The 23,001-nt window shown below is 47.7% G+C and overlaps 1 protein-coding gene across 6 annotated transcripts in view; it reads left to right on the forward strand.

The window, feature by feature from the left end:
- LOC311232567 (uncharacterized protein) overlaps positions 1-23,001 on the forward strand; it is a 67,822-nt gene that overhangs the window by 40,896 nt on the left and 3,925 nt on the right. For 4 of the 6 annotated variants that reach the window (XM_084319424.1, XM_084319425.1, XM_084319426.1 and 1 more), the window contains 11 exons: positions 13,129-13,200; positions 13,299-13,379; positions 13,504-13,593; positions 14,796-14,906; positions 17,346-17,420; positions 17,519-17,599; positions 17,724-17,813; positions 19,046-19,159; positions 21,541-21,612; positions 21,711-21,782; positions 22,197-22,310. In XM_084319424.1, coding sequence (XP_084175550.1) covers positions 13,129-13,200; positions 13,299-13,379; positions 13,504-13,593; positions 14,796-14,906; positions 17,346-17,420; positions 17,519-17,599; positions 17,724-17,813; positions 19,046-19,159; positions 21,541-21,612; positions 21,711-21,782; positions 22,197-22,310 — 972 coding nt within the window. The remainder of the gene's footprint in view (positions 1-13,128; positions 13,201-13,298; positions 13,380-13,503; positions 13,594-14,795; positions 14,907-17,345; positions 17,421-17,518; positions 17,600-17,723; positions 17,814-19,045; positions 19,160-21,540; positions 21,613-21,710; positions 21,783-22,196; positions 22,311-23,001) is intronic. The other 2 variants (XM_084319428.1, XM_084319429.1) reach the window with 2 other exon arrangements.

Below are 23,001 nucleotides of genomic sequence, written 5' to 3' on the forward strand. Positions count from 1 at the left end.
CGTCACTCTCAAATAAGAAAAACAGCTCAAAAATGTATTTTTGACTGTCGAAAACGAAATAAAATACTGCATTCCGCATGCATTATGAATTTATGATGAGATAGTAACGAAATAGTAATGCACAGCCACTTGGACAAGTAACTGCAATCAGATTACTGGCTTTTAAAGATTAACGCGTTAGATTACTATTTTCGGGGGAAAGTAATCAGATTACAATAACGCGTTACTTAGTAACGCGTTACCGGCATCACTGTCAGCGGGGGACTTGCACTCCGGGTGGTACCGCAGGAATGTTCTTTGTTGTGCACTCTCTATGGATGTGCAATCGTCTATGTTAGGGTCGGTGGAGGCTACGGTGCTCAATCCACAGAACACAGACTTCTTATTTTCCACCTCCTCTGGACTTGCTTCCCTCGGGATAGGCATGGGCCACTGTCCTTCCGGGAGTCTTAGGAATGCGGGGCCGTCACTGTAGACATTGCGACGGGTGAGGTCATCCAGGGGCATCCCCCGGGTGATGACGTCAGCTGGGTTCTGTTTTGTATCAACGTAGCGCCACTCTGTTTCTCCGGTTAACTCTTCGGTTAAGTCTTGAATCTCGGTGACTCTGACTCCCACGAAGACTTTGTACTTGCATGAGTCCGATTTGATCCAGGCGAGTACCGTCGTGGAATCTGACCACAGGATTGTTCGAGACACCGGTATGGTGAGCTCACGTTGGATGAGCGTGGCTAGGTGCGCTCCGGCTAGGGCTGCGCAGAGCTCGAGACGTGGGATAGATTGTTGCTTGCGTGGGGCTATTCTCGAGCGGGCGAGGACAAATGCTGTGTAGATCTCTCCCCCCTGGTCTTGGGCCCGCAAGTAAGCTACTGATCCGTATGCGACCTCTGAGGCGTCACTGAAGACGTGTAATTCCATTTTACATGTCTCTGGCCTCACCGTGGGTGGGAAGTAGCTTCGGCGCATATTAACGCCTGGGAGTGAGTGGAGCTCCATCTCCCACTCTCTCCAGGTGGATGCAAGGTGTGCGGGAATGGGGTCGTCCCAGCCCTGGTCCTTGTCCCACAATGCTCGTACAATCATTTTTGCCCTGGTGGTGTACGGTAGAATACATCCTAGCGGGTCATATTGTCGGGCGAGTGTTGTGTACACACTCCGTCTGGTGGTCGGCGCCGCCGCCGGCCTTCCCTGCTCCGTAGTCAGGGGCTTGTGTCTGTAGTGAAGCGAATCTGTTTTGAATCGCCACACCAATCCCAGGGTCATCTCCTGGGCTTCTCCCGGGATTGTAGCCATCCAGGTCTCGCTGCTGGCTGCCTTGTCCTCGGAGGAGAGGCTGCGCAGTACTTGCGGATCGCTGCTGGCCCACTGCCTGAGATCAAAGCCGCCTTTAATCAGGAGAGCCTCGGCTTCTTCCTGGGTTGAAAGGCTTTGTAGACAGTTGTCTACGTAGAAGCTGTTCTTTACGCTGTGTCGGACCTCTTCGTCCGCTGCTGGGTCCTCTGCTACATGTTTCTGTAGTGCAAATGTCGCACAGCAGGGGCTGCACGTCGTTCCGAAGGGGAGGACTTCCCATTGGTAGATGGCTGGGTGCTCATCTCCTGGCTTCTCTCTCCATAGGAACCGTAACAGGGGCTTGTCCGCCTCTACTAATCTCACCTGCAGGAACATTCCTTTAATGTCCCCGCTGATGGCCACCTTTTCCTGGCGGAAGCGGAGTAGAACGCCGAGTAGGGAGGGGCCGAGTGTGGGACCGGGCAGTAACTCTTTATTTAGATTTTGGGATCCGATCTGGTAGCTGCAGTTAAATACTATGCGGTCTTTACCGTTGTGATGGACCTTGTGGTGGGGCACGTACCACGATTCAGTGGTCTGGTCAGCCTCTTTAATGTCCATCTTTGTGACGTGTCCCGCTGTGATGAGCTTCTCAATCTCAGCGCGGTATACACTCTCTTGGGCGGGGTTCTTGGCTAAGCGCCGCTCCGTGTTCAGCAGGTACCGTTCTGTGGCGTCTGTCTTGGCGTGGAAAGTAGGCATTCCTTCTCGCCGCAGGAGTGGCGTGGCGTATCTCAACACGCCGTTGACCGGGACTCTCTTGGTCCCTGTCTCGAGGAGGTGAATGGCGTAAATGTCATCTTTAGAACGAATGTCTTTCTTTCCGTTCTTAAAGGGCATTTGTTCCAAGGTCCATAGCCGCTCTACGTGTTGCAGGAGTGCGGTTTCTCCCTCTGTGACTCGGGAGTGGAGACATCTAGTGGCTGTACTTCGGTTGAGAGATTTGGCGAGCGGGCCTTGGAGAGTCCATCCCAAACGGGTCTCGACTGCTGCAGGACAGCCTCGGGGTCCGGTATGAACCCGGTCTATCGGGACAATGAGGTCTGCATGGTCGGAGCCTATCAACAGGGTCGGCATAGCATTGTCTATGAGCGGGTTCGGTAACTTGCGCAGATGTGCATATTTCTCCATCAGCTTGGCGACGGGGTATGTGTACCGCGACAGTCCTATTTCTTGGCTGGTGAAAGCGTCTGCAATCTGGTACCGTCGCTCAGGCTGGCCGCTTGCTGCGATAGAGAATGAGACATTCTCGCCCTTTATCGTCTTCAAATCTCGTCTTATTGTCCGAATTGTCATTTGGGTTTCGCTTCCCCGCAGCCCTAGCTGGGCCGCAGCGGAGGCGAGCAGCAGGGTCTTCTCTGACCCGTCATCGAGGACGGCGTAAGTGTCCAGGACTTTATTCTGGTAGCTTAGTGTCACACGCACTACTTTTAGGAGTACTCGGGCTCCACTGCTGCTGGCGGGATCGATGTACATGACGCTCGCTTTGCGGCTGGATGGTGCAGGTGAAGGGCGCCGTCTGTTACTGTCGTGAAGTATGTCCAGATGGGCTCCATCGCACTTGGTGCACCTTTTCTTTAGGCGGCATTCGGCTGCCATGTGTGAGCGCGCACAGCGAAAACAGCGCTTGTTGGACTTTATCCATTGACCTGCTTCCTCCGCGTTCAGCTTGGGGAAGGAGTCACATTGCGCTAGCCAGTGTTCTTTCTCACAGTAGGGGCACACTATCTTCCACTTCTCCGTTCTGGAGGGGGTACTGTGGCTCCTGCTGCTCGGTACTGACTCCGATTGGTGCATCACAGTCACCGATCTTCTTCCATCATTTAGTCGTCTGGTTCCTTCTCTGGAGCCAGGGGTGCTCCGTCCGAATGTATCTAGCCGTAGGCTGCTGACTTCTCTCGCCAGGAAGTCTGCTAGATCGAGGAGGTTCGGTTCGGGGCCATTCGGGTCTCTGTGGTCCCTCTGCCGCCTAAAGCGCTCCTGACGAGCGGGCGGCAGCTTCTCCAGGATCCTTTCCACATTTGAGTTGGCGTAAAGTTCATGCCTCCCCTTCTCTCTTTGCGCTCCCAACATCCCTACCAGGGACTGCACTCTGATGGACAGGTCGTCCAGTGCTCGATTGTCTATTGCTGGGGGTAAGCGGTGTGTCGGATCTCCTGGATCACGTAATCCCATATGCGCCCATACCTCTGGTCCAATGCTACCAGCGCTGCTGTGTATGGGGTGGTGGAAGTCGCGTAGGCGAGCGCTATATTATGTGCGCGGGGTACCTTTAAGTGCTTCAGTAGGATGGCGTATTTGTGGCGTTCATCCAATACATCCACCAACATGGTCTCCAGACACATGCAGAGTTCTGTATACTGGGCCCGGTTCTCTTGGGTGAAGTCGGGTACCATAGGCGTGCCAATGTATGACGCTGACTGTGGATACATCGGCGAGCGTTGGGGGAGAGGCCTCCTAGGCGAGTCTCCTCCCGCTCCTTGGTATGGGCTGGTACCGGCAGTGTACCATGGCCCGCTTGTCCAGGTGCTGTTCCTCGGTGCGGGTCGTGCGTCGTGCTCACCCGTGTATAGAGTCGGGGGTCTGTAGCGCAGCTCCGCGGGAGTATAGCTTGGGCTGTACCGGACCTCCTGGTCCGGTAGAGTACTGTGCTGTCTTCGGGCGTGGTTCTCCTCCTCTTCCTCTTCGTCTTCAGTTAGGTCATCCAGTGCTTGTAGTCTCTGGTTTAGCCTCTCCACAGGATATGCTGCTCCTTCCCGGTTGCTAGGTCTCGCTTGGACCGGTGGGGGGAGGTGGTCTGTGGGGGGTATAGACCTCGTCTGTTGGTCAAGTTCAGGGTTGTTTACTCGGCTAGGGGATGCCGCCCTGGAGGTGTGTCTAGACGAGTTCCTGGAGCCTCTGGCGGAGGGAGAGGGTGTTGTCCGTCTGATCAGCTGTTCTATTAGTTGCGACTGCTGTCTGTCGCGCGCTGCGTCCCGTTGAGCACCGGCTCGTTCTCGGGCCACATTCTCTTCCATCTGAATGCGTCTTATTTCTAGACGTATCTGCTCGTGTTCGCTTCGCTGCTGGATCTGCAGTCGGTCGCGTTCAGCAGCGGCGTTCAGGCTGATGAGGAAGGCCTGCTGTAGGGTCCTCTCTGCCTCGCTGGGAGAAGGCGGTTGTATAGGGGAGCCTTCCCTCGGGGTACTCCTTGCGGAGCCTTGGAGTTCTATCTCCACGGTGCTCTCCCCGTCTTCTTCCGTGCCGAGTTCTCTCTCGGTAGCGTTGTATTCCTCCCGGGACTCATCGGGGACTACTTCTTCAGTACTGGCGGGGTGTGAAGTCATGTCTGGTTCCCACTGGTCCCCACCGTGAACTTGGTCAGTTACATTAGAGCCCGTAGGGGCCTCTATGGTCGGGGTAGTCTGGGCGTTGGGGTTAGACATACTTTTACTTTCTAGTTTTACCGCGTTTACTGTTAGTAGAAGACTAGGTTGTTGACTGACAGCGTAAGCCTCTAAGTACTGAGGGAGCCGTCGTTCGCGCTGCGGGCGTTGGTTAGGAGGATCGTTTCGTGGAGTGTTCATCATAGGCCATTTCAATATTAATAACACTATATTAATATTACACTAATTACCATCCGGCTCGAAGGACCAATTGTAACTGAGGGGTACAATTCCCTGACTGTATTACTAGATATGATACTTACTACCACTACCTTTGTACTTAATATTCGGCCACCCAGTACACGGCATAAATATATTATCATAAACACTCTCACGTAGATGAAACGGATCCAACACAAATGTACGAAGTCGAAACAGGTCTTTATTGCTACACAGCGATGGTGTGTAGAACAAGCACTTAATCACTTAATTACATTTATGAATTGAAATAGTATGCACTTTTATGGCAAAGAGTATTCGTCGGTATATCAATAGAGAATGTCCAATCTCTGAAGGCGCAGGTGGTAAATATACGACCTGGAATAGTTAAGGAATAACAGCAATGATACTTTAATGATTATATACTAGATACACTAGAGGGGGTTAATCCGGTCGCTTGTAAGCCGACAGGAGTAGGAGGGGGGGGGGGGTAGAATCCGGCTGCCTCGTCCGGCCAAGGGTATCCCAGGTGAACCCACTGTAGTGCCGTTCAATGCGCCGGCGATCCTTGGACCACAGATGAAAGCAGGTGGACTCTTTGTGGGCCGGCTCTCTCCGGTCCACGGGGGAGAGACGTGAAGCGACCTCGTCTTGCAGAGCGTCTCCTCACCTTGCGTCCTCTCCAGGGGGGGGGGTTCCAACACACGGCAGTGTCGGGGGTCTTTATCCATGGAATAATCAAAGTATACAAAGCATAATCCGTGCCTGGGAAGGCGGGCTGTCGTCGGTAGAATAATCCGGTATACAGGTCCACTCGCTCGTCGGCTCTGGGGCTCCTCGGGTGCAGCTTCACATGGGGTCAACCACCCTGGGTAAGCAGCCAGTTCTCTGCCCGAAACGATGGGGTACTGACTACGGTAGTATTCTCACCGCACGAAGCACTATATATTAACAGACTATTATTAGCTTAATAGACTACGTCCAACTCGACGATATAGTGCCAAATATGACTATTCAAATATTAATATAAACGATGTCTCAATACCGATGGTAGGCGAACTTGGCCTTACTCCCACACGTGGCGTCGCGGGGAGGCTTTACGTCTGTGACTCTATTGGAGGGTAAGAAACTGGACTGAAAAGAAAGTCCTACTTTAGTAGCGCAGTATATATACGCACTATGAACAAATAGTCCCATTAGTGGTGCGGTAGCCAGATTCCTACGCGGAACTAGGACTTGTTCGTACATGTGGAGCGGTACGTTTGAACTGGGTCTGAGGGGTATGGCAGCCTGGCACCAAGGTCTCGACCAATAGTAGAATGGAGACTATGGGATGTTCAGTAGGCTAGAATGGATATTCAATGTATATTGTACAAGGAATATACAAGGGATATCAGGGAATATTAGAGAATATACAAATACAATTAAATATATATATATAAATAAATATATATATTCGGTTTAATCTGGCCCTTCACAACAATCACTATGCAACAACCATCAAATGCACACAGCACACACACCCACACGCACACACTCACTCAAACAAACAACACACTGCAGCACCCACTCTCCACACTTTAGATCACACAAACACACTTACACTTTATATTTATTGATAAAGGATTTGCACTACAACTCGTACACCTACTGTGAATTGTACCTACATTGCACCTCGTCCCATTTCTCCATTTCTGCCTTGCACTATATAGTATTGTATATTAGTACACTGCACAGTATTGTATATTGTATGGTAACTACGTCTATTCTGCATCGAACATTGTACATATGTCTAAACTGAACACTGTGACCTCATTTTTTTTACTTCTAATTTTACTATGTTATTTTATTTCATACTTATCTTGTCTTGCACAGTCTCTGGAGCGCAACAGTAAGAAGCATTTTGTATAAAAGTATTCTGTACTTCTGTATGACAACTATTAAAGAAACTTGAAACTTGAAACTTGAAATGTAGGGATCGCACTGCCATTGGCAGTTTCAAGGGCGGGGCCCCGTCTCGCTGAGTGGAAATCCTGAGTGGACGCCGGCAACACGCTCACCTGGGCACCCGTGTCACATAAAAAACGGCGGCCGGAGAGTGAGTCGGTGACGCACAGCAAGCCTGCAGGATGGCCAACACTCACAGCTGCTAATGAGTGGCAGCCAGTGTGTTTCCCGACCCACTGTAGTTACAATGTGGCAGACACTTCTTAGCTTTGTTCCCAAACTTTGCGTGGTAACACAACCCCGACGGCCTCACCCGGCGGGGCATAGCCGCGGCAGAGATGGAGAGTGGCTGGAACCCCTGCTCATCAATGGTGTAGGCTGATGCTGCCACACACCTCTTCCCAGCTGAGAAAAATACATCTGCTTCTCCAGCTAGCTGGCGAAAGTCAGTTTTGATGGAATTAGCCATAGGTACACGAACATAGTCTGGTAGCTGTTGCAGGAAAAGCTCTTTAAATAGAAAACATGGCCCATGGTCACCCAGCAGAGCTAGCATGTGGTCCATCAGTTCAGAGGGTTTTGAGTCACCCAGTCCAGGTAGAGAGAGAAGCTGGCGAGCACGGTCAGATTCAGACAGACCGAAAGCCTTTTTCAGGTGTGTCTTTTTATAGCAACATATTTGTCATGTGTAGGTGGGTTTTCCAGCAAACTCACCACTCTCGCCGCAGTTGAGTTCGTCAGGGCTGCTACCACATAGTAGTACTTTGTGGCGTCCGCGGTAATGTCCCTGAGAGCGAATTGGGCTTCAGCTTGTGCAAACCAAGCGTTGGCGCTCTGCTCCCAAAACTCCGGCAGCTTGAGTGAAACGGCGTTCAAAGATCTGCGGTACGCGTCTTGTTGTTCATTTGACATGTTCAATGTAATCTACGAAATACGTCCAAGAGAAAATCAGGGTCACCAATGTAGGAATGCGGTAATGATAGTGAAAACGGAGCCGTGTTCCGATGCAAAAATACTATTTTATTACGCACTCTACTGTCGCACCACAACACTGCCATTCCTCTTTCATTCGTCTCTCTTAAACTACTTCATCCCCCGCTAAGGATCACGGGAGATGTAGTAAACGCCACATAAGGCTAGGATGCTGTGAATTATGTCCCAGTAGCCACTACAATATTGTTATTTTATTATTGCATTATTTTATCAATAGATTATTATTTTAGCTATGTTCCAAATTATGTTTGGTCTATAAGGGTGTAGCAGCTAACAAAATAGTTTTGTTAGTGATGAAATACAATGTAATGTGGTCTCTCTTACAGGTTCCGGTCAACAGTCTGGCAGCGGCGTTTTGTACTAGCTGTAGGCGGGACAGGGAAGACTGGTTGATGCCTATATAGAGGGAGTTGCAGTAGTCTAATCTAGATTAAATAAAAGTGTGGATAACTCTCAGTCACGGTTGTCAGCGGCGAAGAGTAGGTCATTTGAAACTTTAAGGAGGGCTGATTCTGTGCTATGGCCAGTCCTAAACCCTGACTGAAATGTCTCCAGGATGCTGTTCTGGTGCAGGTAGGGAGACAATTGGCACAGAACGACCTTTTCGAGTAGTTTTTACAGAAAAGGAAGCTTGGAAATGGGCCTGTAATTACTGTGCTATATTTTTCGTATAGCTTTGCGCTCTGCTGTATTGGAACACAAGAGTGGAGCAGAGCGGAAAGCCAGACAGATGTACGCGCTGAGGTCCCCTACAACCATCAGAATCCGGGGAGGATCCGGGCCCCCCGGCCCCCCTAGTGAGGGACGGGAGGGAGACCGGACCTGACTGTGCGAAGAGGGTTTAGCACCTCAAACACACAGGGGGAGCAGACCGTGGGACTTACCTTCGCATAGAAGCGCCTGCGACTACTCTGACGCGCATCCCGCACGCCACCAGGGAACGGATGTGAAGCAAAAAAGCCCTGTCACAGCCCCCAACATTGCGGGGTCGGGGGAAAGGAAAAAAAAAAAAAAACCTGTGGCAAGGCCGTAGCAGCGGGCGCGGAGGAGGTCCCAGCCCCAGGCCACATCCCGGGGGCTAGGACCCCCTGAAAAAAGGGGCCTGGTGAGGTCAACAAGGCTGCGGCATCGAGACCCCACCAGACGGTCACTGGTGACACCACCCCCCACATCGCCAGCGTATCAGACGGGGCCTAAAATAGGTGAAGGCCCTTCTCCCCCTGGCACGCCGCTCCGAAGCGCTCCCAAGGAGGCTTTCCCCCCACAATGTCATGGGGCCAGCTGGCGTGCGGGGAGACAACCCTCTAAGGAGGTTGATCCCTCAATCCAGGTCAACAGGTTTTAAGAGCAGAACTCGACCTGTGCCCGGAGCACTGCGGACTAGACAGGCGCCTAAGGGGCTTACTGTAAGAACAGTATCCCGGCGGAAAGGGTGTTCGGTATGCCGTGCACCATGTCACAATCTCATGGGGCCACGAACCTCGCGGAGTCGGAGTTAGCCAACTCCGCCAGCAAACAGATTCCACCACGAACCCTGACCCAGCCAATCTATTAATCCTGTGGGGTCGAGGTTCAGAGAAAGAGTTTGACACAATTGGCAGACGTCATGAAAGATGCGGGGGCATACTCTCGGGCAGCCGGGGTCAGACCCCGGCTCAACCAGAGTCGACTCTGCTACCAACACACCGGGGAGACAACCACCCCCCTATGTTTATTAACAGAAAGTGGTTGCTCCCTTAACCCACTAAGAAACCCCGGAAACATAACTGCACGTATACACAGGCTATACAATGCAGTTCAAGCGTTTCAGGTTTAAAAAGGGTTAACCCAGGCCAACAGGTCAATGAGGGGGAGGCCCGACCTGGGCCCGGAGGACCGGGACCTACACAGGGATGCATAGAGGAGTTGACAGAAGCAGCCTCCCCGACAACCTCCCATCCTCGGTTTAGCATGGAGGGAGGGGTGAAAACGAATGGAGAAGGACCAACCCACCTAACATTGTGCAAAAAAGGTACAACATAGTATGGACCAATGCACACCACTGTTAAGGGCAACTCGTAGTGGCACCTATATGACACATACATTCATGACAACCCCTGTGACGTCCGGCCCGCCCTGGCATTTTCCCCCCGGAAAGCTCAGGGTCCTTCGGGGTACCAGAACTTGTCTGTGCCCCGGCGGACAACGGGTTAAACTGATCCGGTCCGGCGCAACCAGGACAAGTCCCGTGCCCTTGTCACGCCGCCGCCCCCAGTCCTAAGAGGGGGGTAGGTACGCGTGTCGATCCAAAACATCACAGAGGTCGCCACCAAGACGGTCAGTATGCGAACGCATGGCCCATCTACTCCGTCATCTCCCCCGGAGATGTACGCGAGTCCTCGAGTCTAACCTAGTGCACTGGCGCTCGGTAGAGACAAAAATCTCCTTCCCAGCCGACCGCATAAAAAACGCAGTTTTTATGATGTTGGGCTACCAAGGCACGCCGGTCCCAAAAAGCGGATTCAATCATTGAAAAAACACCCTGGGCCAGCGCTGATCGGTCTCGCAAGATCAAACGCTGATTTATGAAACGGCGTGTATGCTCGTAAAGAACCCGAGAACAGTGATGGCGAATTTCTAACAAGAAAGAGCCCCACAATGTTTCCCCTCGCTGTCTGGGACGAGCAGCAGGAAGCCGGTCTAGAGACACAGACACGGGCTCTCATACGACGAGCCTGGTAATAACAACCGCGTCAATTCTGCTCTTTAGGGGAAGACAGCGGTTTTCCCAGAGAGACCTCAAAAAACAATTGATAAAGGTTCATGTAACACATTGGACTAAGTACAAAATGGCCCAATATACACAACTGTTACTGTACTGCATTCTTAGCTGTGGGTTTAAAATTGCACATGTCGTATCCCCCAAAATACAGTGAAGTAAACACACGTTTTGTTAAACAAAAACATTGTTATTAACCAAAAACATTTTGGGGGGGGGGGAGTGGGGCATAGCGTAACGTGTCCTACCTGACCCCCGGACGCAGGATGAATGGCCACAACAATGGCTGGTCCACCACGTTGACGAGGCCTCTTGCTGGCGGGGCCAGAAGTGGCGACGGCTGGAGATGATGCCGAATCAGAGTGTTCAGGGCCCGCTACCTCCCCACGGCTAACTCCAACGGTTAGCACAAGCTAACGGCTAACTCCAGGCTAACAGTTAGCACCAATCTAACGACTAGCCTTCACAGGCCCACCGTCGGCTCCGACCAATGGCCAGCTACCGGCTAACAGCTAGTTCTTACCGGCCCACCGATAGCTACCGGCTAACACAGCAGCACGCTAACGGCCAGCTCTCGCAGGCCCACTGTTAGCTAACGGCTACTACTGAAGCTGTGTAATGTGAGGAATAGCGATGCAGGCCTGATCACTTCAGACAGCCGACTGCCTCTTCTTTAGCCCAAAGAAAAAAGGGCAGACAGAGGAACCCTTGCTTGGAGCCGGCTGTTCTGCGGGGCCGCAAGCCTGCGCAGCCGACCCCGCACAACTGACACATCTGAGGCCCGCATTGCAAGACACCACCCACCCTTCAGAGAGACCGTCGGCCAGCCGCGGCAATAGTATCCAGCTGCACAGCCGGAGCGCAACGCTGGCGGGGGAACTGCCCAGCGACGCGCACTCCCCAAATGTGAAACGCCGGTGGAGGTCAGAATAATCCTCTAGACTCTCCAGTGGCGACAACATTATCTTTTCTTTCTCCCGTAAATTAGTGAGAGGGAGAAACAAAAGACAAAGCCAACACAGCTCCTATAACTAACTAACTAACTTGAAGCGGTGCTATACACAAACTTCACGGTGGTGAAAGTAGAGAAGGAGCTGGTAGTATGGCCATGGCCCCGCTTATGTATGAGCGGATGTGGGCGTGGCCAGGCCGGTGAGGAGCGTGCATGTGGTTGAAAGTTTTCATGATAGCATATGATTAAAGGGACAGTTCCAATAGAGCAGAGCGCAAAGCTATACGAAAAATAACAGTGTCAAGTGGAAAGGGTCGCAGGTTTCATAGAGGAAACTATCTCTGTGAGGGTGGGTAGACTGATGGGCTGAAAGCAGGCCAGTGTGGATGAGCAGACCAGAGGGACAGCTAAGTTACGTGTGGGAGGTGAGATGTTCCTTCTGATATCCTCAACTTTGGTGGTGAAAAATTGAGAATTCCTCACACTTAGTTGGGGACACATCCAGGCAGGTACTGGGGGGGGGGGGGTAATGAGAGAATTGATGGTAGTGAACAGGGTCCTGGGGTTGTGGCAGTTGTTGATGAAGTCCAAAAAATATGTGATTCTTGCCGCTTTAACCGCTAGCTGGTAGTTAATGCAACTGTCCCTAAGCATTTCAAGTGAGACTTGAAGTTTTTCACGTTTTCACTTCCACTCTGCCTTTCTATACTATTTTCTATGGGCTCTGGTGTTATCATTGAGCCAGGGCTGTCCTTTAGGCTTAGGTTTGTTCTGTCTAAGGGGGGCTACAGAGTCTAGAGTGGAGACGCAGGTGGTGTTGAAAAGGGATGTAAGCTCTTCAGTGCTAAGATGGGAGGGAGAGGCTTCAATAGTGCAGGTGTTAGGGGCAGCTATGAAGGCAGTGGAGAACTTACTGGCAGTCGAGGGGTTAATGTTGCGAGATAAATGTGCAGGGGGAGGGGATTTGGGTGTGGGGAGTGACAGAGATAAGGTAAACACAACAGCGAGATGATCAGATGAACATGCATTTATTATGATTAAACTGGACACTGGAAAACCATGATGTTAACACTAGATCTAGTGTATGGCCCAACCTGTCAAGTCAAGTCAAGTCAAGTCAGTTTTATTTGTATAGCACGTTTACAAATGACTAACAGCCAAACCAAAGTGCTTCACAACATGATAAAAACACATACAATGCAATAAAAATACACTAGAAAAGAGGTAGAGTACAGTACAGTGCAAAGTGCAAAGAGTGACGAGCAATACAATTGTTCTGGATTACAGTTCTGTTTGGTATCCACAGTTTAAAACCTGACAGTCTTCCCTCTTGTTTGATACCCACTTTGACCCTTCGAACCTCCCACTCAGGGCAAACTTCCCTCTCTCAGGGCGCAGTTCCCTCTCTCAGGGCGCAGTTTTAGGCCTGGGTCCCCCACACAGTTTTAATGCCTGACAGTCTTTCTTGCTTGATACCCACACAGTTTAATACCTGACAGTTTCAAACCTGTAATAAAAAGCAATATAAACCCAATATATGACCATTTACATTTTATGTTCAGGATTCATCTGACTGTGATGAGGATAAGAAAAAAAAGAAGAAGGATAAGAAGAAAAAGAAGAAGAAGAAGGATGTACGTAATGTGTGCTGATATTATTGTGTGTAATCGCTTTAGATCACGACTACGCTACTATTAGTGGAATGCAACTTGTATGTCTCTTCTCTGTCCAGGACTCATCTGACTCTTCTTCTAGTGATGATGACAAGAAGAAAAAGAAGAAGAAGAAAGATAAGAAAAAGAAGAAGAAGGATGTATGTAATGGGCTCCGATAATATTAGCGCTATTTGGTATTTGCCTGCATAATCATTTTAGAACACAGTATATAACGACTGGGTTATTATACAATCATCCAACTTGTATCTCTTCTCTATCCAGGACTCGTCTGACTCTTCTTCTAGTGATTCTTCTAGTGATGATGACAAGAAGAAGAAAAAGAAGATGAAGAAGAAAGATAAGAAGAAGGATGTATGTAATGGGCTCTGATCAAGGCCGTTTCTAGGTTTATTTTGGGGCCCTATGCAAAAACTTGTTATGGGGCTCCCCTATCTCAAGAAAAAACCTACCGGATTTACCGGATGTGCTTTATAACAATCTTATTTTCTTAAATTATTAATATGTATGACAATATCTGGGCCGCAGATAATGTCATACAATTTCCCTGTGCACTTACACGTTTTGTTAGGGTTTGAAACCGACCTCAACAGCACGGCACAGACGGGTAGTTCAGAGTTAGCCAAACACTAGGGCGTATTTATTTACAGAATCAAAAAGAGTCAAGTAACAATTCTGAACAACAAAAAAGGAGACTGCCTTCCTCCCGGTGTTAGAGGTGGGGAATCGGCGTAGACGCCGTTGCGGCTCTGCAGATACTCCCAGCTCCAACTCTGAGTGGAAACGGAGAGAGAGAGAGAGAGAGATCAACAACAGTCCAACAGTACACAGAGGCAGTGCAGTTCAGTCCTCCCTTAGCTGAGTCCAGAACAAAACAAAACGGTACTTCAGTGTTTATCCAAAACACACAATTTAGCTGTCCAGTGCAAACAAAAACGATACTCTTCAGTGTTATCCAAAACACACAATTTAGCTGAGTCCAGTGCAAACAAAAACGATACTCTTCAATGTTATCCAAACACACAAAACAGATAATCCAAAAAGGGTTTGGTTCTAAAACTCACCAAAGCGCAAACGCGTAAAGCGGGCAACGAGGCGCAGCTCCAAACGGAGGATCAAGATATTCACCAGCGGCAATCCAAAGATGTTCTGGAGGGAAAGTAGACGAGGCACAAAAACGGAGGGAAAGCAGGCAGAAGCAGTAGTATTCAAAACGACCCGACATCGCTAATCACAAACTATGACAGGTGCGTGATGGAATTGGTAATCGCTCCAGAAGCGTGTGGCGGGGAATGCACCAATCAACACAGTACCTTAAAGGAGCGTGTGGCGGGGAACGAACCAATCCTCACACGTTTGCTCATATTAAACTCACAACATGCACTCACACACCAAGCTGGTGGCTTTGAGGTGCCTATTCAACAACATACTCCACCTATAGCAAGAAACGGCCCTGGCTCTGATAATATCAGCAGTCTTTGGAAATGTCTGTGTTATTTTAGAACACAGTATATCACAACTGCATTTTAAGACTAGTATGTCTCTTCTCTGTCCAGGATTCATCTGACTCTTCTTCCAGTGATTCTTCTAGTGATGACGATAAGAAGAAGAAGAAGAAGAAAGACAAGAAGAAAGACAAGAAGAAGAAGAAAAAGGACAAGAAAAAGGTAAGTCAACTCACTTCACCTCTTCTCAGAGAGCTCCACTGGCTTCCCAATGCCGCAGGAATCCACTTCAAGGTTCTTGACCTGGCATACCATGCAGCGAGGGGAATGTCTCCCTCAATGGTCTCTAACTACATTAACATTTACATTTAGCTGACACTTTTATCCAAAGCAATTTACAAGTTCTGTACAACAGGTCAGCAGGAAGGGTGCAACTCTTTCAGCTAAGTAACATTGTTCGTCAAACATTGTTGAACTTGGGTGCTACAGTCTTGAGTGCATAGTTGTAAAGACATATTACCACAGTAGGTAGTAATATAGGCAAGGAAGATTATTCAGTAGCAAAGTACATAATAGTAAAATTCAGATATTGATTGAAGAAGTGTTTTTAGTCGATGTCGGCAAACTTGGCGGGTTTCGGCTGTCCTGACTGTGGTGGGAAGTTGCACACTCTACACACCCTCAAGACCCCTACACTCTGCATTTTCTGGCCGCCTGAGACCCACTTCTATTTGGGTGCCTAGGGGGTCATCCAATTAAGCAGGCTATTCTCTGTTATCCCACCACAGTCAGGACAGCTAAAATCACACCTCTTCTATCAATATCTGAAATAATAAAAAGAAAAAAAGAATGAACCTTCTTACTGTCTTTTACTATTATGTACTTTACTACTATCTAGTATGTACTATGTTACTATCTCTATACAACTACCTACCATGCTAATGTGTCTATGCTACTATGCACACTCTAGTTCAACCACTTACCCATAGCTGCCAGAGTTGTACACCCTATACAGCTGACTTGTTGTTCACAATTTGTAAGTCGCTTTGGATAAAAGCATCAGTTAAATGACTAAATGTAAATGTAAATGAATGAGCCGACTGCCTCTCGCGGCAATAGTATCCAGCTGCACAGCCGGAGGGGGAACTGCCCAGCGACGCGCACTCCCCAAATGTGAAACGCTGGTGGAGGTCAGAATAATCCTCTAGACTCTCCAGTGGCGACAACATTATCTTTTCTTTCTTCCGTAAATTAGTGAGAGAGGGAGAAACAAAAGACAACGCCAACACAGCTCCTATAACTAACTAACTACTTTAAGCACGGAACTTGAAGCGGTGCTATACACAGACTTCACGGTGGTGAAAGTAGGGAAGGAGCTGGTAGTATGGCCATGGCCCCGCTTATGTATGAGCGGATGTGGGCGTGGCCAGGCCGGTGAGGAGCGTGCATGTGGTTGAAAGTTTTCATGATAGCATATGATTAAAGGGACAGTTCCAATAGAGCAGAGCGCAAAGCTATACGAAAAATAACAGTGTCAAGTGGAAAGGGTCGCAGGTTTCATAGAGGAAACTATCTCTGTGAGGGTGGGTAGACTGATGGGCTGAAAGCAGGCCAGTGTGGATGAGCAGACCAGAGGGACAGCTAAGTTACGTGTGGGGGGTGAGATGTTCCTTCAGATATCCTCAACTTTGGTGGTGAAAAAATTTGAGAATTCCTCACACTTAGTTGGGGACACATCCAGGCAGGTACTGGGGGGGGGGGGGGGGGGGGGGTAATGAGAGAATTGATGGTAGTGAACAGGGTCCTGGGGTTGTGGCAGTTGTTGATGAAGTCCGAAAAATATGTGATTCTTGCCGCTTTAACCGCTAGCTGGTAGTTAATGCAACTGTCCCTAAGCATTTCAAGTGAGACTTGAAGTTTTTCACGTTTTCACTTCCACTCTGCCTTTCTATACTATTTTCTATGGGCTCTGGTGTTATCATTGAGCCAGGGCTGTCCTTTAGGCTTAGGTTTGTTCTGTCTAAGGGGGGCTACAGAGTCTAGAGTGGAGACGCAGGTGGTGTTGAAAAGGGATGTAAGCTCTTCAGTGCTAAGATGGGAGGGAGAGGCTTCAATAGTGCAGGTGTTAGGGGCAGCTATGAAGGCAGTGGAGAACTTACTGGCAGTCGAGGGGTTAATGTTGCGAGATAAATGTGCAGGGGGAGGGGATTTGGGTGTGGGGAGTGACAGAGATAAGGTAAACACAACAGCGAGATGATCAGATGAACATGCATTTATTATGATTAAACTGGACACTGGAAAACCATGATGTTAACACTAGATCTAGTGTATGGCCCAACCTGTGGGTAGAGTCAGTGACGAGCAATACAATTGTTCTGGATTACAGTTCTGTTTGGTATCCACAGTTTAAAACCTGACAGTCTTCCCTCTTGTTTGATACCCACTTTGACCCTTCGAACCTCCCACTCAGGGCAAACTTCCCTCTCTCAGGGCGCAGTTCCCTCTCTCAGGGCGCAGTTTTAGGCCTGGGTCCCCCACACAGTTTTAATGCCTGACAGTCTTTCTTGCTTGATACCCACACAGTTTAATACCTGACGGTTTCAAACCTGTAATAAAAAGCAATATAAAGCCAATATATGACCATTTACATTTTATGTTCAGGATTCATCTGACTGTGATGAGGATAAGAAAAAAAAGAAGAAGAAGGATAAGAAGAAAAAGAAGAAGAAGAAGGATGTACGTAATGTGTGCTGATATTATTGTGTGTAATCGCTTTAGATCACGACTACGCTACTATTAGTGGAATGCAACTTGTATGTCTCTTCTCTGTCCAGGACTCATCTGACTCTTCTTCTAGTGATGATGACAAGAAGAAAAAGAAGAAGAAGAAAGATAAGAAAAAGAAGAAGAAGGATGTATGTAATGGGCTCCGATAATATCAGCGCTATTTGGTATTTGCCTGCATAATCATTTTAGAACACAGTATATAACGACTGGGTTATTATACAATCATCCAACTTGTATCTCTTCTCTATCCAGGACTCGTCTGACTCTTCTTCTAGTGATTCTTCTAGTGATGATGACAAGAAGAAGAAAAAGAAGATGAAGAAGAAAGATAAGAAGAAGGATGTATGTAATGGGCTCTGATCAAGGCCGTTTCTAGGTTTATTTTGGGGCCCTATGCAAAAACTTGTTATGGGGCTCCCCTATCTCAAGAAAAAACCTACCGGATTTACCGGATGTGCTTTATAACAATCTTATTTTCTTAAATTATTAATATGTATGACAATATCTGGGCCGCAGATAATGTCATACAATTTCCCTGTGCACTTACACGTTTTGTTAGGGTTTGAAACCGACCTCAACAGCACGGCACAGACAGGTAGTTCAGAGTTAGCCAAACACTAGGGCGTATTTATTTACAGAATCAAAAAGAGTCAAGTAACAATTCTGAACAACAAAAAAGGAGACTGCCTTCGGCAGAGTTATCTGCGGCTCTGCAGATCCTCCCGGTGTTAGAGGTGGGGAATCGGCGTAGACGCCGTTGAGGCTCTGCAGATACTCCCAGCTCCAACTCGGAGTGGAAACGGAGAGAGGGAGAGAGAGAGATCAACAACAGTCCAACAGTACACAGAGGCAGTGCAGTTCAGTCCTCCCTTAGCTGAGTCCAGAACAAAACAAAACGGTACTTCAGTGTTTATCCAAAACACACAATTTAGCTGAGTCCAGTGCAAACAAAAACGATACTCTTCAGTGTTATCCAAAACACACAATTTAGCTGAGTCCAGTGCAAACAAAAACGATACTCTTCAATGTTATCCAAACACACAAAACAGATAATCCAAAAAGGGTTTGGTTCCAAAACTCACCAAAGCGCAAACGCGTAAAGCGGGCAACGAGGCGCAGCTCCAAACGGAGGATCAAGATATTCACCAGCGGCAATCCAAAGATGTTCTGGAGGGAAAGTAGACGAGGCACAAAAACGGAGGGAAAGCAGGCAGAAGCAGTAGTATTCAAAACGACCCGACATCGCTAATCACAAACTATGACGGGTGCGTGATGGAATTGGTAATCGCTCCAGAAGCGTGTGGTGGGGAATGCACCAATCAACACAGTACCTTAAAGGAGCGTGTGGCGGGGAACGAACCAATCCTCACACGTTTGCTCATATTAAACTCACAACATGCACTCACACACCAAGCTGGTGGCTTTGAGGTGCCTATTCAACAACATACTCCACCTATAGCAAGAAACGGCCCTGGCTCTGATAATATCAGCAGTCTTTGGAAATGTCTGTGTTATTTTAGAACACAGTATATCACAACTGCATTTTAAGACTAGTATGTCTCTTCTCTGTCCAGGATTCATCTGACTCTTCTTCCAGTGATTCTTCTAGTGATGACGATAAGAAGAAGAAGAAGAAGAAGAAAGACAAGAAGAAAGACAAGAAGAAGAAGAAAAAGGACAAGAAAAAGGTAAGTCAACTCACTTCACCTCTTCTCAGAGAGCTCCACTGGCTTCCCAATGCCGCAGGAATCCACTTCAAGGTTCTTGACCTGGCATACCATGCAGCGAGGGGAATGTCTCCCTCAATGGTCTCTAACTACATTAACATTTACATTTAGCTGACACTTTTATCCAAAGCAATTTACAAGTTCTGTACAACAGGTCAGCAGGAAGGGTCTTTCAGCTAAGTAACATTGTTCGTCAAACATTGTTGAACTTGGGTGCTACAGTCTTGAGTGCATAGTTGTAAAGACATATTACCACAGTAGGTAGTAATATAGGCAAGGAAGATTATTCAGTAGCAAAGTACATAATAGTAAAATTCAGATATTGATTGAAGAAGTGTTTTTAGTCGATGTCGGCAAATTTGGCGGGTTTCGGCTGTCCTGACTGTGGTGGGAAGTTGCACACTCTACACACCCTCAAGACCCCTACACTCTGCATTTTCTGGCCGCCTGAGACCCACTTCTATTTGGGTGCCTAGGGGGTCATCCAATTAAGCAGGCTATTCTCTGTTATCCCACCACAGTCAGGACAGCTAAAATCACACCTCTTCTATCAATATCTGAAATAATAAAAAGAAAAAAATAATGAACCTTCTTACTGTCTTTTACTATTATGTACTTTACTACTATCTAGTATGTACTATGTTACTATCTCTATACAACTACCTACCATGCTAATGTGTCTATGCTACTATGCACACTCTAGTTCAACCACTTACCCATAGCTGCCAGAGTTGTACACCCTATACAGCTGACTTGTTGTTCACAATTTGTAAGTCGCTTTGGATAAAAGCATCAGTTAAATGACTAAATGTAAATGTAAATGAATGAGCCGACTGCCTCTCGCGGCAATAGTATCCAGCTGCACAGCCGGAGGGGGAACTGCCCAGCGACGCGCACTCCCCAAATGTGAAACGCTGGTGGAGGTCAGAATAATCCTCTAGACTCTCCAGTGGCGACAACATTATCTTTTCTTTCTTCCGTAAATTAGTGAGAGAGGGAGAAACAAAAGACAACGCCAACACAGCTCCTATAACTAACTAACTACTTTAAGCACGGAACTTGAAGCGGTGCTATACACAGACTTCACAGTGGTGAAAGTAGGGAAGGAGCTGGTAGTATGGCCATGGCCCCGCTTATGTATGAGCGGATGTGGGCGTGGCCAGGCCGGTGAGGAGCGTGCATGTGGTTGAAAGTTTTCATGATAGCATATGATTAAAGGGACAGTTCCAATAGAGCAGAGCGCAAAGCTATACGAAAAATAACAGTGTCAAGTGGAAAGGGTCGCAGGTTTCATAGAGGAAACTATCTCTGTGAGGGTGGGTAGACTGATGGGCTGAAAGCAGGCCAGTGTGGATGAGCTTCAGATATCCTCAACTTTGGTGGTGAAAAAATTTGAGAATTCCTCACACTTAGTTGGGGACACATCCAGGCAGGTACTGGGGGGGGGGGGGGTAATGAGAGAATTGATGGTAGTGAACAGGGTCCTGGGGTTGTGGCAGTTGTTGATGAAGTCAGAAAAATATGTGATTCTCGCCGCTTTAACCGCTAGCTGGTAGTTAATACAACTGTCCCTAAGCATTTCAAGTGAGACTTGAAGTTTGTCACGTTTTCACTTCCGCTCTGCCTTTCTATACTATTTTCTATGGGCTCTGGTGTTATCATTGAGCCAGGGTTGTCCTTTAGGCTTAGGTTTTTTCTGTCTAAGGGGGGCTACAGAGTCTAGAGTGGAGAGGCAGGTGGTGTTGAAAAGGGATGTAAGCTCTTCAGTGCTAAGATGGGAGGGAGAGGCTTCAATAGTGCAGGTGTTAGGGGCAGCTATGAAGGCAGTGGAGAACTTACTGGCAGTCGAGGGGTTAATGTTGCAAGATAAATGTGCAGGGGGAGGGGATTTGGGTGTGGGGAGTGACAGAGATAAGGTAAACACAACAGCGAGATGATCAGATGAACATGCATTTATTATGATTAAACTGGACACTGGAAAACCATGATGTTAACACTAGATCTAGTGTATGGCCCAACCTGTGGGTAGAGTCAGTGACGAGCAATACAATTGTTCTGGATTACAGTTCAAAGACGTCTTTACCTTCTGTTTGGTATCCACAGTTTAAAACCTGACAGTCTTCCCTCTTGTTTGATACCCACTTTGACCCTTCGAACCTCCCACTCAGGGCAAACTTCCCTCTCAGGACGCAGTTCCCTCTCTCAGGGCACAGTTCTAGGCCTGGGTCCCCCACACAGTTTTAATGCCTGACAGTCTTTCTTGCTTGATACCCACACAGTTTAATACCTGTAATAAAAAGCAATATAAAGCCAATATATGACAATTTACATTTTATGTTCAGGATTCATCTGACTGTGATGAGGATAAGAAAAAAAAGAAGAAGGATAAGAAGAAAAAGAAGAACAAGAAGGATGTACGTAATGTGTGCTGATATTATTGTGTGTAATCGCTTTAGATCACGACTACGCTACTATTAGTGGAATGCAACTTGTATGTCTCTTCTCTGTCCAGGACTCATCTGACTCTTCTTCTAGTGATGATGACAAGAAGAAAAAGAAGAAGAAGAAATATAAGAAGAAGGCTGTATGTAATGGGCTCTGATCAAGGCCGTTTCTAGGTTTATTTTGGGGCCCTATGCAAAAACGTGTTATGGGGCCCCCCTATCTCAAGAAAAAACCTACCGGATTTACCGGATGTGCTTTATAACAATCTTATTTTCTTAAATTATTAATATGTATGACAATATCTGGGCCGCAGATAATGTCATACAATTTCCCTGTGCACTTACACGTTTGCTCATATTTGCTCAAACTCACAACATGCACTCACACACCAAGCTGGTGGCTTTGAGGTGCCTATTCAACAACATACTCCACCTATAGCAAGAAACGGCCCTGGCTCTGATAATATCAGCAGTTTTTGGAAATGTCTGTGTTATTTTAGAACACAGTATATCACAACTGCATTTTAAGACTAGTATGTCTCTTCTCTGTCCAGGATTCATCTGACTCTTCTTCCAGTGATTCTTCTAGTGATGACGATAAGAAGAAGAAGAAGAAGAAGAAAAAGAAGAAAGACAAGAAGAAGAAGAAAAAGAAGGACAAGATAAAGGTAAGTCAACTCACTTCACCTCACTTCTCAGAGAGCTCCACTGGCTTCCCAATATCGCAGGAATCCGCTTCAAGGTTCTTGACCTGGCATACCATGCAGCGAGGGGAATGTCTCCCTCAATGGTCTCTAACTACATTAACATTTACATTTAGCTGACACTTTTATCCAAAGCAATTTACAAGTTCTGTACAACAGGTCAGCAGGAAGGGTGCAACTCAACCAGCTAAGTAACATTGTTCGTCAAACATTGTTGAACTTGGGTGCTACAGTCTTGAGTGCATAGTTGTAAAGACATATTAGCACAGTAGGTAGTAATATAGGCAAGGAAGATTATTTAGTAGCAAAGTACATAATAGTAAAATTCAGATATTGATTGAAGAAGTGTGTTTTTAGTCGACGACGGAAAACTTGGCGGGTTTCGGCTGTCCTGACTGTGGTGGGAAGTTGCACACTCTACACACCCTCAAGACCCCTACACTCTGCATTTTCTGGCCGCCTGAGACCCACTTCTATTTGGGTGCCTAGGGGGTCATCCAATTAAGCAGGCTATTCTGTTATCCCACCACCGCCCAATTTTGCGCTGTCGACTAAAATCACACCTTCTATCAATATCTGAAATAATGAAAAGAAAAAAAGAATGAACCTTCTTACTGTATTTTACTATTATGTACTTTACTACTATCTAGTATGT

This window comes from Notolepis coatsorum (genome assembly GCF_963971535.1).
Source record: "Notolepis coatsorum genome assembly, chromosome: 1".
NCBI classification, from domain to species: domain Eukaryota; kingdom Metazoa; phylum Chordata; class Actinopteri; order Aulopiformes; family Paralepididae; genus Notolepis; species Notolepis coatsorum.